Source organism: Schistocerca cancellata, chromosome 6 (genome assembly GCF_023864275.1).
Source record: "Schistocerca cancellata isolate TAMUIC-IGC-003103 chromosome 6, iqSchCanc2.1, whole genome shotgun sequence".
In the NCBI taxonomy this organism is placed as follows: Eukaryota; Metazoa; Arthropoda; class Insecta; order Orthoptera; family Acrididae; genus Schistocerca; species Schistocerca cancellata.
In genome coordinates, this window is record NC_064631.1 from 441,661,046 (window position 1) to 441,676,358 (window position 15,313).

Below are 15,313 nucleotides of genomic sequence, written 5' to 3' on the forward strand. Positions count from 1 at the left end.
ACTGCATTTTTCCTGTGTTGAAAAATTGTGAAAAGTAGTGTGAATAATTACTCGATGGACATTTGAGTGACATTAGAAAAGTATCCGTTCGAAGACCGTGCAGTTCAGAATCGGTATGCCAATAAAGCAAAATCGCCGTGAGCAGTGAGGTAATCCTACCGACACACTACACTGATGATGCCAGTTCGGTAAAACTCCGTATCCAGCTGTGTTACGAAGTCCATAACGCCTACTGCACATCCTCGTCCGATAGGAATCGTCGACCCTTCAAGGCCTTTTTTAAGGGACCGAAGGTGTGGTAATCGCATAGATACCGTTCCCCAGTAACAGAGGCACCAGGTGACTTGAAATCAATAAGCAATGGCATCCTGTAATTAAAGCGCATGGTCAGCATCGCCTTTCCAGCTGGCTCTTGAACTTCTTGGGACGAGAGGAGGTTGGATAACACCGCTGCTTCATACACGTTCTTCATACTCCGATGGATGTCTACCAGTCTTTATCCTCCGGCATCCAAGAAAAGAACAACAGCACGTTTGGTCCTGTTTGGACGCTTTTGGTAATAATGTCGCCGTAGTTTTAAGTTTCCACATTTACCGCACGCACGTCGGAAATACACGCATGATAAACTAAGGTCTTGTCTACACGTCAGTGCTTGTATACCTGCCTAGGAGTCGCGCTACGTTGCGTATACGCTGCAGTACCGACCTCAAACGTAAACTTTTTGATCGCCCCTTATGATAAAACTGACCTGGAAAAAAAAAAGTATTTAGTGCTCCATAAGATGGGCAAGCCAGCTTACATCATCAACCTCAGGTGCATATGATGAAAGTTGGGTTGTCCATCTTACGGTGCACGAAATCTTTTTCCACGTCAGTTTTATTTTGCCTACCTGTACAACCCACGAAACACAGCAAGGGATGCACAACATAGCAAAAAAAAAAAAAAAAAAAACTGGTACTGTTGCTCTCGTGATAAGTGTAAAAGACAGATGCTCTTCGAGCAAAGAAACATACTACCGCCTACTTTGCAGACGGCACATTCTAGTGCCATAAAATGCAGAAAAGCAAGACTGCTCAAATATTTCAGTGTTTAAAATCGATGCAGTTTCAGGCAACAAAGTAGAATTCACAGATTTTTGTTTTTACGTCTAAAATAAAGAACCGACCAAAAGTTCGTATAATGTTTTACAGAGGTAAAACGAGAGCCACCGAAGATATCTCTAATGCATCGATACATGTCAGGGAAAAGGAAAAAAGCACTGTGTTTTGTGGAAGGCGGAGTTTTTAAAACCAGTTAAAACCAATAGTGCCAATGAATTTAGTGGTTTGATTCTGATTAGCGCGTTGTCCACAATATATCAAGATGTCTACAATACAAGAATAACGTGAGAAGCATACGCGCTAATACTGACAATATCATTTTAATTGTAAATCTGAAAATAATGTCGTGAAACAATTTTATTACACAAGAAATGTAATGGAAGACGGTGAATTTTGTAATCATTGTTAGTACCTTAAGCTTGGATTTGAATAATCGGTTTTAAGATGAAGAAGCGTTGTTGCCGTCCTTTTTTAGCTCTGCAAAAAATGCATTTCCAAGAACAATACCAAACTTTCACAGTAGTATTGGATTGTATAGATATAGACTCAGCGGATACTACAGTGAACTTGGATTCATTGTACACTTTCAGGCAGTTCTGACGCGTGCACCTTTGTTTTCGAGCGTCTGCACTAACGCACGGGGAATGAGGAATTGCGTGGTCGCACCTATGTGGAGCTGTGGCGTCGGTTGGCTTCCCAGCCCAGCATTTCGTAGACAATTCCCTGCCAGCTGCCGCGCTCCTAGCAACGGTTCTCCAAATACTAGCCTTATCTGCTGCGTTGCCGCTCCTACCGTCCGACTTCCCTCCAGACAAAAGAGGAAAACTAGCTACACGACGAAAGCAATATTTAATTTCCTTTAGTTAAGATAAGAACATTATTCTTATTGTGACCGGCGGAGATGCGATATGTTGCTACTCGGCTGCATGTCGAAGGCGATTTCATTCGGACATTATTAGGACAACTATCAGAGCCGCAGATAAGATTTATAAACAAATATTGACTGCTGCCTGAATTGGGAAACCACCCGGAAGTTAGCGCGTTTTCGGTGCAAGTACACCGTGTTGTTGCTGTTCTTATTTGATCCCACTACCCATATTACTCTATCCTGTGCAACCATCTTCGTCTACGAATAACTGCTGCAACCTACATCCTTCTGAATGCATTTACTGTATTCAGCTCTGGGTCTCCCTCTACGATTTTCACCCTCACACTACCCTCCATTACTAAATTGGTGATCCCTTGATAACTCAGGATATGGCCTGTCAACTCAGTCTCCCCAGCTCTATTCAGTATCTCCTCATTAGTTACCAAATCTCCCCATCTAATCTTCAGTATTCATCTGTAGCATCACATTTCAGGAGCTTCTACTCTCTTCCTGTCTAAACTCATTATCGTCCACGATTTACTTCCGCACATGCCAACACCCTAGGCAAATACCTTCAGGAAAGACTTCCTAACACGTAAATCTATATTCGATGTTGACAAATTTCTATTTTAGAAACGCGTTTCTTGTCTTTGTGTCTACATTTTATATCCCCTCTACTTCAGCTGTCAGCTATTTTACTGCCCAAATAAGAAGACGCATCTAATACTTCTTGTGTCTCGCTTCGTAATCTAACTCCCTAGTCCGCCCCCGGTAGCTGAGTGTTCCGCGCGACAGAATGTCAATCCTAAGGGTCCGGGTTCGATTCCCGGCTGGGTCGGAGATTGTCTCCGCTCAGGGACTGGGTATTGTGTTATCATCATCATCATCATCATCATCATCATTTCATCCCCATCGACGCGCAAGTCGCCGAAGTGGCGTCAAATCGAAAGACTTGCACCCGGCGAACCGTCTACCCGACGGGAGGCCCTAGCAACAAGACATTATTATTATTATTATTATTATTATTATTATTATTATTATTATTGTCGTCGTCGTCGTCGTCGTCGTCGTCGTCGTCGTCGTCGTCGTCGTCTAACTCCCTCAGTATCGCCTGATTTAATTCCACTACATTTAATTACTCATGTTCTGATTTCGTTGATGTTCATCTTACACTTACTTTTTAACACACTGTCAGTTCCTTTCAGCTGCACTTCAAAGACCTCCACTATCTCTGACAGGATTACAATGTCGTAGGCAAATCTCTAAGTTTTTATTTCCTCTCCCTGAATTTTAATTCCTTCTCCAAATGTTTCATTGGTTTTCGTTACTGCTTACTCATTGCACAGACTGAACAACATCGGGGTACGCAACAACCCCTTCTCACTCCATTCTCAACCATTGCTTTCATTTCATATCCCTAATATTTTGTAACTGTCGTCTGGTTCCTGTACACTTTGTACATAAATTTTCGCCTTCTGTAATTTGCCCCTGCTACCTTCAGAACTTCGAAGTGTGTATTCCAGTCAACATAGTAAACAAAACAAAAAAATCCATATCTGCAACTGATATAACCGTAGGTTTTTTTCTCCTTAACATATTTTCTAAGAGAAGTTGTTGGGCTAGTATCGACTGGCGTGTTCCTGCACTTCTTCCAATCCAAACTGAACTTCCCCGAGTTGGCTTCTACCATTCTTTCGTAAATTATTAGAGTTAGTATTTTGCAGCTATGACTTACTAAACTTGCAGTCCAGTAATATTCACAGATGTCAGCACCTGCTTTCTTTGGAACTGGGCTTACTACATTCTTCTTAATGTCTGGAGGTATTTGGCCTAAATCATCTTGCACACCAACTGGAATAACTACATCATGGCTGGCTCTCCCAAAGGTACATGTTCTTCTGACAGAATGTCGTTTATTCCATGGCCCTTGTTTCGACTCAAACGTTTCAGTTCTCTGTCAAATGCTTCTCACAGTATCATAACTCCCATCTCATGTTCACCTACACTGCATAATAGTAGTAAAGGATCATTATTTCGAAATTTGATTTCGAATTTATTGATATCAAAGCAGGTGTGGTGTGAGAGAGTGCGTATGAGCCTTTACTACAGATAGGAAGCAGACATCAGTGACAGTCCGTGGTGTGTACATAAATCACGTTTGTAATAATGCCACGCTGAAAAGTTAGTAAGTGATGAAAAAGCAAAAATCGGTCCATACAAGGAAATGGAACTCTACTAGTCAAATCGCCAAGAAGTTGAACCGTACAGTGACTGAAAATCTCTCATGACTGGGTACACGATATGGACAGAACAGAAAAGATGGGCAGAGTAGAAAATTATGAGGCGTCGAAATGGTTACCAAGGGCGACAAACCGTTATTCTTCTCAGGTTATTGCTGATTCTCAGTTGCCGATAACTGCCAGACGTATGAGACAAATTTTATCAAATGACAAACATTCTGCATTCAAGAAACACCTGCAGATCCCTGCTATCACATCCAGACAGACTACAGTATTCTCAGAAAAACATCCACCATGAAGTTCAGAGCGGGATAAAGTGATCTACAGTGATAAGTAATTTAATTTAGATTGGCCGTATTAATTTCAATATTATTGGCGTGATTTGAGAACAGGGAACCCGTTTAGAATGAGCAGAAATTCTGGTGTTGGAAGCCTGCTGCACTAAAGGTAAATCACGTGTTGCTTGGGTGAACACTAGAATGAACTCTAATACGTACACTGAGATGCTAGAAACAGAATTGGTTTGAATGTTTGAGGACTTAGTCGTCGAAAGTCTATTTATTAAGATACTGCATCTGTGCAGGGTTCTGCAAAACAAAAAAGTAATTTGAAGATAAAGATATCGATGTTTTGTCTGGCCTGTGTGTATCGCAATGGTAAGCAATTTGAGGCCGCATGTGAGCTAAGCGAGCAACACGGGAAAAAATGGTTCAAATGGCTCTGAGCACTATGGGACTTAACATCTGAGGTCATCAGTCCCCTAGAACTTAGAACTACTTAAACCTAACTAACTCAAGGACATCACACACATCCATGCCCGAGGCAGGATTCGAACCTGCGACCGTAGCAGTCTCGCGGTTCCGGACAGAAACGCCTAGAACCGCACGGCCACCGCGGCCGGCGAGCAACACGAGAAGAGTGGGCGACAACTCCACTACAAGAACTACAACCATAACAAAATCAATGCCTAAGAGAATTTTGAGGTAATTAGGAAGACAAATGTTGGACACAGTACTAACAGTGTAATGAAATGAAATGATCGTATGGCATTGTTGGCCGGGAGGCCCCATGCGGTGGAGTTCGGCCGCCGTATTGCAATTCCTTTTTAGTTGACGCCACTTCGGCGACTTGCGACTCAATGATGATGAAATGATGAAATAATGATGAACACACAACACCCAGTCATCACGAGGTAAAGGAAGTCCCTGACCCCGCAGGGAATCGAACCCGGGACCCCGTGTGCAGGAAGCGAGAACGCTACCGCAAGACCACGAGCTGCGGACAACAGTGAGTGTGTTTATACTAGTTTCCACCCAAGAAATGCAAACGCGTTATTTGTTAGTGATATTATGGAAGAAATTCAGCAATTCCGTGATATTTTTTCTGTCTTTGATGTATATATGCTTTATATGTACTATTACTTTTGCAAGCACCCTGCCCTTGTACGGAGTTCCACTACTGCATTAAGAGTCCGCCGTACGACGGTCAAAATAACAGCAGTGAAATTATTTAAGCGACTAGTTCCGATGTCAAACTTCACCGCGCAACTGTTTGTCGACTTCGACCGTGAAGGCGTGGATGTAGCGGCCAAACTTCGACTTGTGCTCTACGGGAATCGAAGTTTCAGGGCGAATCTGTGAAACACTGTCTGGAGCAGTCGATCTTTCGAGGGCAGCGGTCGACAGCAGTCGAAACGAGTGCGGCCTGCAGTAGCTGCCATCTGGTGCTGGGCGCGGGAAGCGCGTGGTGGCGTGGCGCCGCCCACCGCGGCGCGATGCGTCAGTTGTCCGGTCGGCGGACGCCTTGGCCCGCCCGCGTGACGCGTCTCCGTAGCGCGGATGCAAGGCGAGCCGCGACGCAGCCAGCACGCGCTCGTCTTGATCGAGATGGTCACCGTGGGCATTCGCGGCTTCACCACGTCCCTGCTGGCCGACCGCGCCAGGAGACGGCGCTCTCTCAGTAAGTGACCCCGCCTCTGGCGATTACAAGCCTGTCCGGCGCATGGGGATAATTGCCGCTGACGTCTCAGGCCACGCAGCACTGCCAGTGCAGTATGCTGCCCGGTCGCTCCCTTAGTACACCGTACATCAGGTTTAAATTCGATTGTCGAGTCCAGAACAGAAAACAGTAGTGTTCTTCTGCAGTGTGAGACATTAGACACGAAATTACATCAATCCCACAGAAAAACTGCATCGATATATCTTCTTCGAAATCCACAAGGGTGGGGAGTTACACAGGATGAATACGTGGCGTTACAAACTTTCAGGGATGATGGAGAACGGTAAACGTATCAAATTGAGGTAAGGGACCGTGGTCCGGAAACGACCGAGTCAAAAGTTATAAACAAAAATAGTTCTGACACCACTGACAGTGGAAAAAATATGTACAGGTATTGTTGTTGCTAAGATGGTAGGGTAGGTACCTTTCAAGGGTACACCAAAACAAGAAAAACATTTAGTAGTAAACCTGGACTCTAAAATACACACCTTAAGAGCTAAGAGGACTTATTGCGCAGAAGAGTTGTATCACGGTACATATGCTCGTAGCTCTTACGGTACGCATTTTAGATCCCATACTTATTGGACTTTTTTTCTTCTGTTGACCATACTACCACCTCTGAAAGTTTCCAACCGTACAATCTTACCAACAACAGTACCGGTACATGTATTTCCCTGTCAGAGGCTCAGAACCTATAACTTTCGACTCGGTTTTTTCCGGGCCATAGTCCTCTACCCCAAGTTATACACTTACTCTTTTCCATCATCCCTGAAAGCTTGTAACATCGCGCCGTGGAGTAAAGTCACATTGGTGTCGGGATCACTGGAGGCGGAAATGGTGCTCGGACTCGAGATAACTGAGGGAAGAAACTGGCTGTGGCCCTTGTTGAAGGAACCATCCCAGCACTGAACTAGACTGATGTCGAAAAATAAGGAAAACGCATGTCTGAATGTCCGGTGAAAAATTTGTTCCTCGTTCTCCGCGCTCGAATGCACCTCCATAATAACCTCTGCATAACTAGTGTTCTGAGATCATACTACAGCATCAGAATCATTTTTATTTTTAACAGTTAATTTCTGTAGATCTCTTTTGACTCCACGAGCCACCAAAAAATGTTACTGCTAATTTCTAAAGGCGTAAAATGTGGTTTCGGGAGACAGAATTATAGGAACATCTAGAATTATAGGAACATCTGACGGCGTTGTGTAACAGTATGTGCAGGGGGCCTGTGAGAAATTACATTTCGAGTGCTTCGTATGATCCATAAGGAATGATTCGCTTCAAAGAAATATGCGTATTTCTACCGCAGATAGACGACGTCGGTTCTGATTTGTTTACGTGAGACAAGAACTTTTGTCACTATGTTTGAACGATGAATTCCAACTTGCGTATGGAATGCCGTGTGGGCATGAATGCGATTGTTAAGTGCGGATGACTTGATGGAGATTTACGTGTGACTCTTGCGGCTTTAGTTTTTGTAGTTGACTGCGACCGGTGTAATGTTTGTCAGTAAAACGTTTCGCAGATAGTAAGCAAGGAACGAGAAAATATTGCTTTAGCGAAGTGTCAAACGATGCGGCCTTGGCAGACAATATAAACGCGTCAGACGAGAGTCCAGGCGCGCAAGCTGCTGCGTCATCGCGTGCTCACAGGGAAGATTCCGTGCAGCCTGTCTGCTTCTGAGTCTTGCGGTTCTTGCGCATGTTCCCGATTGCGTAAACCGTCACTGAGACGAAGAGTAGCTACCGAGTGGTGAATATTTAAACGCTAATTAGTTCGAAAAACCGGCAAGATACTAGATACTGCAGTTGTCGAACAGAGCCGCACCGAAGGGTTGGCAGGATAGACCACCGCCAACGGCATGGGCACGGAGTGGGCACAAAAACCTTCCGGGGAAAAACAAAAACGAGAAAGATAGACGGTTACGTCAGTTCTCCTATCCCACATGTTCCTATCTTCTGCCTACGAGAAGTAGCCTTTCCCTCTGCCCGCGGCTGTATACGCGCGCTGTTGTCACAATGTCGTTTCTTCACTGTCGTTTCGTCCTAATAGCATCAGAAAGAAACCACTACCACCAAACAAACTTCTATCGCTAACATGGTTTATGTGCCAACAGTGCGCATGTTCCACACAACTGCCAACTAGACAACTGGCTCACCTTCAGTTACGGAGTTCTTGTCGCTACTCCGCTACGCTATTATAGGATCTCAAAGGTCGGCAAGCACGTGATGAAGGAAATATGCTTCTGATTTTTCCGATTTTATGGCGGCTGAAGATTAAGGAGTCGGTACTTGAGGAAGAAAGCAAAAAATAGGGGGGTGGGGGTCGGTTATGAAATTTACTTTCCCCTGCATATAATACTGTTGGTACGATGTGACTAGTACACAAAAAGGAATTCAAGAATAAGCCTTCCGTTTTTAGTCGTTGATCCTATAAACAGCTATATTCTGTGGCTCTGAGGTGAACGCTCCTGTAAACAAATGTACGCACTATCATTGGTAATAAGATGCATTTCTCAGATATTAGGTCACTGGATTTAGGTCCTACTTATATAGGGTGTAACGGTTATAAATGTAGATATTTCTACCTTAATATGTACAAAAATCAGCATGTGAACATTTTTTCTGTTCGTTGAACAGTCTCCCCACAAACACATCACTAACTTTACCACCTGGTGCTATCAGCACGGTCGTACTGCACCACGAAGTAGACTAGTAGACTACGCCACTCAGTATATACTGAGCGTTTTGCGTCCACACTTCCAACTCACGACCTGCTGCCCAGGGGAAAATACGCATTATTGGCTTTCTGTTGCCACATATACTTGGAGTTACTAACCAATCTAAAAACAAACGGCTTGTAACGGCAAATGACAGAAATACTGATGTAATGATGTTCAGTACACCGTCCTAGTCACCAATAGAAATATCTGCACTTACAACCTGTATGTTTAGATTTTGTTGTCCCTGTAAAGCGAACATTCTATATATTATTTTGAAAAATATGCAGCTGATTTCAAATAGAGCAGAGATACAGAAACAGTGGAGGTAGTTACGAAATAGATTCTTTCAAGTTGCAGGCAGAAGAGCTGATGAAGAGGATAGATACGGCTTCCAATTTGAATATTTTGAAGTGTTTTTCAAAGATAAGGTTAAGAGATGCTTAGCCAAACATCGAAATGTTTGACAACGCCAGTTGCTGCAGCGCCTTGCCAAAGCGGTTACAACGAACTGAAGATCGCAAAGAAGGATGGAAAGCACGGCACGACGATATTAGTCAGAAGGCAGGCCAATCAACAGACATCAGAGTTCAGTCAGTCCGTGACACACAAAACATAGGGGTAAAATCGATTTCACATTTCTGCGGACGTACAAGGTAAATAATTTTATTAAAGACGTATACTTGTAATGGACTCGTGGATTTCCGACTAAGTAGTTGTAATCAGGGTAGTTTGTTTTTGCAAACCAGTTATCTAGACTGTTTATCACAATTTCTCTGCAGCAGTTTGTCTTGGAGAATCCTGGATTTTATAAATCTTGTAATTACAGCAAAATTGTCCCATTACAAACTGCCCACTCTCCCGTGATGTTTCCGTGCCAAGTGAACTTCTGTATGAGCTCGTAGAGATAATGTTCAATCAGTCGAGTGTATCACCATGGTTTCCTTACACACACGATTTTACACGGACGTGTAATAAGAAATAACATATATTTATAGGAATTTGTAATGCATTATAGGTCGATTTCATGTCATAAGCTCTATTTTTGTCTTAAAAGTAAATTTTCTTTCATATCCTGGACGTCTTCTACAGTTTGGCTTTAAACGGAATAAAATGCAGTTTAAAATTAGTGCTTCTGCTACAAATAATTAAATTCATCGACTTATTGTTGATGCAGTTCGTATCCTCAAACATAGATCAATTCGTCCATATTTTCGTGGCTTCTCGCCTCTAGCATTAGATAGGTAGATGTTGCCGGAGATCAAACGATACTGTGTGCGATAGGCCGGACGTCATAAGCGACATTGCTTAACGCTGCATTTCATTTTGGTGACACACGTTTCTAGCAGAAAGTATCACATGTACGTGACTTCTTTCGCCGTTGTGTACACCTGGTCTGGTACATCTAGCAGTGCCATCGACGAGGAGTTAATTATAGGCCCGACACACGAGAGACACGACTCTGTCAATCTCGGCAGCAGTATCGCCTTCCATCGGTCGCCTTCATCGACCCCGCTACACACGCACGGCTTAAAAATAACCTTCGAATGCCTCTGTCGAGAAGTCCTCATGTTTAGCACCAGTAGCCCTTGTCTGATTATCCCAAGTTAAGACTATGAATGGAAATAAATCCGAGTCACTTGACAGTACGCTTGTTCGCCCACTGCTTGAATACTGCTCAGCAGTGTGGGATCCGTACCAGATAGGGTTGATAGAAGATATAGGGAAGATCCAACGGAGAGCAGCGCGCTTCGTTACAGGATCATTTAGTAATCGCGAAAGCGTTACGGAGATGATAGATAAACTCCAGTGGAAGACTCTGCAGGAGAGACGCTCAGTAGCTCGGTACGGGCTTTTGTCAAAGTTTCGAGAACATACCTTCACCGAAGAGTCAAGCAGTATATTGCTCCCTCCTACGTATGTCTCGCGAAGAGATCATGAGGATAAAATCAGAGAGATTAGAGCCCACACAGAGGCATACCGACAATCCTTCTTTCCACGAACAATACGAGACTGGAATAGAAGAGAGAACCGATAGAGGTACTCAAGGTACCCTCCGCCACACACCGTCAGGTGGCTTGCGGAGTATGGATGTAGATGTAGACAGATCGATTTTGATAATTTTTCTAGTTCTCCTCTCCATTGTATTTCGGCATTATTCTTCTTTCTTTCCTTCGGGCGCGAAAAGGTCCCTTGTTCTCGGGACCCCTGGCACAATGCTCCGTTTACCTCAGTCTAGTTCTGCTCCTGTCGACGACGCGTTTTACGTTTTCTGATTTTTTTCTGCCACATCAATTTCCCTTTACTGTAGGAAGTTAACTATTCCTAGACACTTTGGAACATGAGCCACCAGTCTGTTCTGTTCTGGTAAAGGCGTTCCCGTTGTTTGTTTCTTCAAGTAACTTACCACTTTGTACTTATCTGTCCAACTAATATTTAGCATCTCCCTCCAGTATACTTATAAAGGTCCAGTTTCTTCTCCGATCTTCTGCAGTGTATGTTTTGCTTTCATACAATTCTCTGATGCAGATGTATAGTTTTGATAACATGTTAAATTTCTCATCATTATTTGTTGATGGTACAAATTTTCGGTTGAAGAAAGCGTTCATGCCCTGTGCCAGTCATCTTTCTGATGTACCCCTTGCTTCAGTTACATTGTGTAATTAGCGTGTCTCCTACACGCAGAATGGTTAGAAATTCGTCACTCTCTTCTACTACCCTTCATCGCTTCGCTCTTTCCTTCGTTTACCCTTAATTCAGATACTGTGATAATTAGTCATTCTATTCCTCATAGTCGTCCGTAGATTCTTTGTTACTTTTACCTTTTCCTAGGATGCGTTTTCATTGCTTCTGGTGCATATTTGTTAAATAACATTAAAAATAAGCGTAGAAATCACTTAAAGTCCCCTCTCAACACGAAAAAGTCTTGCTTGGGCTCTGTTTTGAATTACTCCCGTTTTATTTTTGCGAAGTTGTAGGACACGTTCCGGTCTGTTCGCTATATCCCAACTCGTCTTACGATTTCTATCTTAGCCATCGGTGACTGCATATAGATCAGCCAATGTATCCTGAGTTTCATTTATTTTTTCTTACATTTCTAACTTCAAGACTGAAGTATTACGTATTCTGTAGTCAGTCAGCTTTATGTAGTACCTCTTTAACCTTCCGTCTATTCTGTTGCGTATTATTCTATCTAGTAATTAACAACCAAGGGAGATATGGCAGATCACCAGGTAGTGCACAGAGTATGTTTGTTGCACCTGGTGGAACAATGAATGAGAGGCAGCCAGGATACAGCTGCTGCTGTTTTGTCTACCGTTTATGGATATTCCGATTTTCTTGAAAAGTCTCAATTTTTAGGGGTGTCATGGTCTATCTCCTTTAAGTCTTACGCAGGAATTCAAACGTCCCGACTTCTGGGCACTGCTAACAATTCGCATTAAAATTCGTAATCACTTCAGAAATGGTCGAGTACATGAAAGATCCGAAATGAGTAGCTCACACATCGATGGCGATAACCAAGGAAGTTAGAATACAGTGCGTCAGGAGGTCGCGATTAGCCGATGAGCTAACGGGATGCATCAGTGCTTGTGGGAATTGTACTTTTCGAACAGCCGCGAGGCTTCCATTATTAAATTTCTACCACCATGCTGCTGTTTTCTGAACAGTCAACTTGCTCTGCCCTCTCCCCTTACTCTCCCCTTCATCGCCCTTTGAGTGAGCGCGACTTCTCTTGGCGTGCCAATTATTACTCCGAGTCCATGGCAGTGACCGCCCCTCGCACCTGCCCAGTGCTTCGTTTCGTACTTCCGTTCGTAGTGAGAAACAAAAATCGGGAATCAGATGCATTATGGGTGTGTGCACGATGCCCATCGACGCCCTCAATTCAGTCAATCAATGGAAATAAGATTGTTAAATAATATATAGAACGTGTATCTGTATCGAAACACAATAAATACAATGAATTTCAATGAAGCTACCTGCTAGTTAGGTATATTACGTAAGTATACTACCAGCCCTAAATAAGGCCCTTGTTACTTTTAAAATTGTCATTATTATTCTTCAAAAATGCAAAGCATAAATTCTGTATTGTGTGAGTGTACCTTAATATTTATCCCTTAAATGCGCTGTTTTCTTTTGCGTCAAGGATTTTTCGCGGGCTACCTTAAGACTCATAGATGTCAGGAGGGCTAATGAAAAATCTAACTGGATTTGTTTGCAAAATATTGCGATCTTTGTTTATACTGCATATATGGAAAAATGAAGATACCAATGAATTTCCTAGCTCTTTCTCTAATTAGAACCACAAACTGCATGCCCCTTACAACTCCTATCGTTTCTTCAGTGCATTAAGTTTCCACAATTTTGGAAATAGGCACGAATTCCTCTAACTATGCGCAGTGCTGCGAACTTAGAGCGCTGAGACGCGTGCGAATTTCATCTACTTTAATAAGTAGTTAGCAATACCCGACACACATACCTGCGTTTGTATGTATACAGTGTTTAAAAATATTTGCGGCAGACGTCTAGGAGTTACAAAGTCACGGGAGACAACTTTTGTGAGAGGCTGAATGTTCGCTGACGTTTCCCGGTGACACTAGGCCTCGTTTGACTGATTATGCCCCGAGAGGCGACAGGACGTAGTAGTTCTGCGACGTTCGTATACAATGTATGTTGCCTATAATACAGGGTGATTCAAAAAGAATACCACAACTTTAGGAATTTAAAACTCTGCAACGACAAAAGGCAGAGCTAAGCACTATCTGTCGGCGAATTAAGGGAGCTATAAAGTTTCATTTAGTTGTACATTTGTTCGTTTGAGGCGCTGTTGACTAGGCGTCAGCGTCAGTTGATGCTAAGATGGCGACCGCTCAACAGAAAGCTTTTTGTGTTATTGAGTACGGCAGAAGTGAATCGACGACAGTTGTTCAGCGTGCATTTCGAACGAAGTATGGTGTTAAACCTCCTGATAGGTGGTGTATTAAACGTTGGTATAAACAGTTTACAGAGAATGGGTGTTTGTGCAAAGGGAAAAGTGACAGAGCACTTCATCACTGGCCTCCAAGAAGCCCTGATCTTAACCCCTGCGATTTTTTCTTATGGGGGTATGTTAAGGATATGGTGTTTCGGCCACCTCTCCCAGCCACCATTGATGATTTGAAACGAGAAATAACAGCAGCTATCCAAACTGTTACGCCTGATATGCTACAGAGAGTGTGGAACGAGTTGGAGTATCGGGTTGATATTGCTCGAGTGTCTGGAGGGGGCCACATTGAACATCTCTGAACTTGTTTCTGAGTGAAAAAAAACCTTTTTAAATACTCTTTGTAATGATGTATAACAGAAGGTTATATTATGTTTCTTTCATTAAATACACATTTTTAAAGTTGTGGTATTCTTTTTGAATCACCCTGTACAGTCATCTGCTCTGCATGAAGGCGGTAGGCTGAACGAAACTGAAGTTCCTGATTCTCTTCTACAACATTAAACACTGATATATCTCCTCTTCGATTGCGTATGCCGACTGGCGAGTTTCTAGCAAATATAAGTAATAATTATACAATAGTCAAGGAACTTAGAGGCACGCATCTAGCATCATACTTTATAGATGAGGAAATATCCTTGCGTACACATGTGGTCGCATGTGTACCAGCGTTGTCAAAAACATGAAAAATCCCCCGCCGGAAGAAGTTTTACATTTTCTCACGAAGGTCTCACGTAGAAACGAAAACCCTAAGTAACTTCATAACTGTATATTTCTTTAACACTATGACAAAAACGATTATATGTAATTTACACACAATTTGTTTCCAAATAGTAGTCATGAAACCTTGTGGTACACTAAGACCAACATTTGTCCTTGTAGCACGACCTGCGTTCTTTGCTTATCCGCTTGCCAGTCTCTTCTGTGTCAGACTAATCTTTACAGTGGTACGTGGCGTTTACTTAGTTGTCACCGGTGGTACCTTTTTTGAAAATTGGCGACCAAAATTTCTGGCTCCTGCAGCTACCAGATCCATGCTAACCTTTGGTATAAATTTCTATTGAGATATCTTTTGCTTGGTGACATCCTTGTGCAAAATAAAACTATTTACAGCAGACGTCGAAAAAACGTGAAAGAAAAGTTTTTGCGCCCCTTCTTTGTTTCGTTTGCGAATGGGTAGTAGCTGTAGAGCTGATTGACACGGACTACACCTGTCTTGTTCTTGTTATTATCTATGAGAATGTTTGGCTTTATTATTCTTGTAAAATCTCCTTTCGAAAGTACAGCTATGACTATGTTGCCTGATGTATTGTAGGAAACCAGTATAAATTACGTTTATTTTTCCATTTGAGCGCTAGAATAGAACACTAAAAGACTTCAGCTTCCTTGTTTTGAAGCTTGTTG

At 42.8% G+C, this 15,313-nt stretch overlaps 1 protein-coding gene across 5 annotated transcripts in view; it reads left to right on the top strand.

Moving 5' to 3' along the window:
- The window catches only part of LOC126190768 (hepatocyte nuclear factor 4-gamma), a 218,508-nt gene that overhangs the window by 16,184 nt on the left and 187,011 nt on the right, over positions 1–15,313 (top strand). Inside the window, exon 1 of one of the 5 annotated variants that reach the window (XM_049931294.1) lies at positions 6,006–6,167. The exons of the other annotated variants lie outside the window; for them this stretch is intronic. Within the exon in view, the coding sequence (XP_049787251.1) occupies positions 6,047–6,167 (121 nt within the window). The 5' untranslated portion in view covers positions 6,006–6,046. Of the gene's footprint in view, positions 1–6,005; positions 6,168–15,313 lie in introns of those variants that run through there. 5 annotated transcript variants of the gene reach the window in all.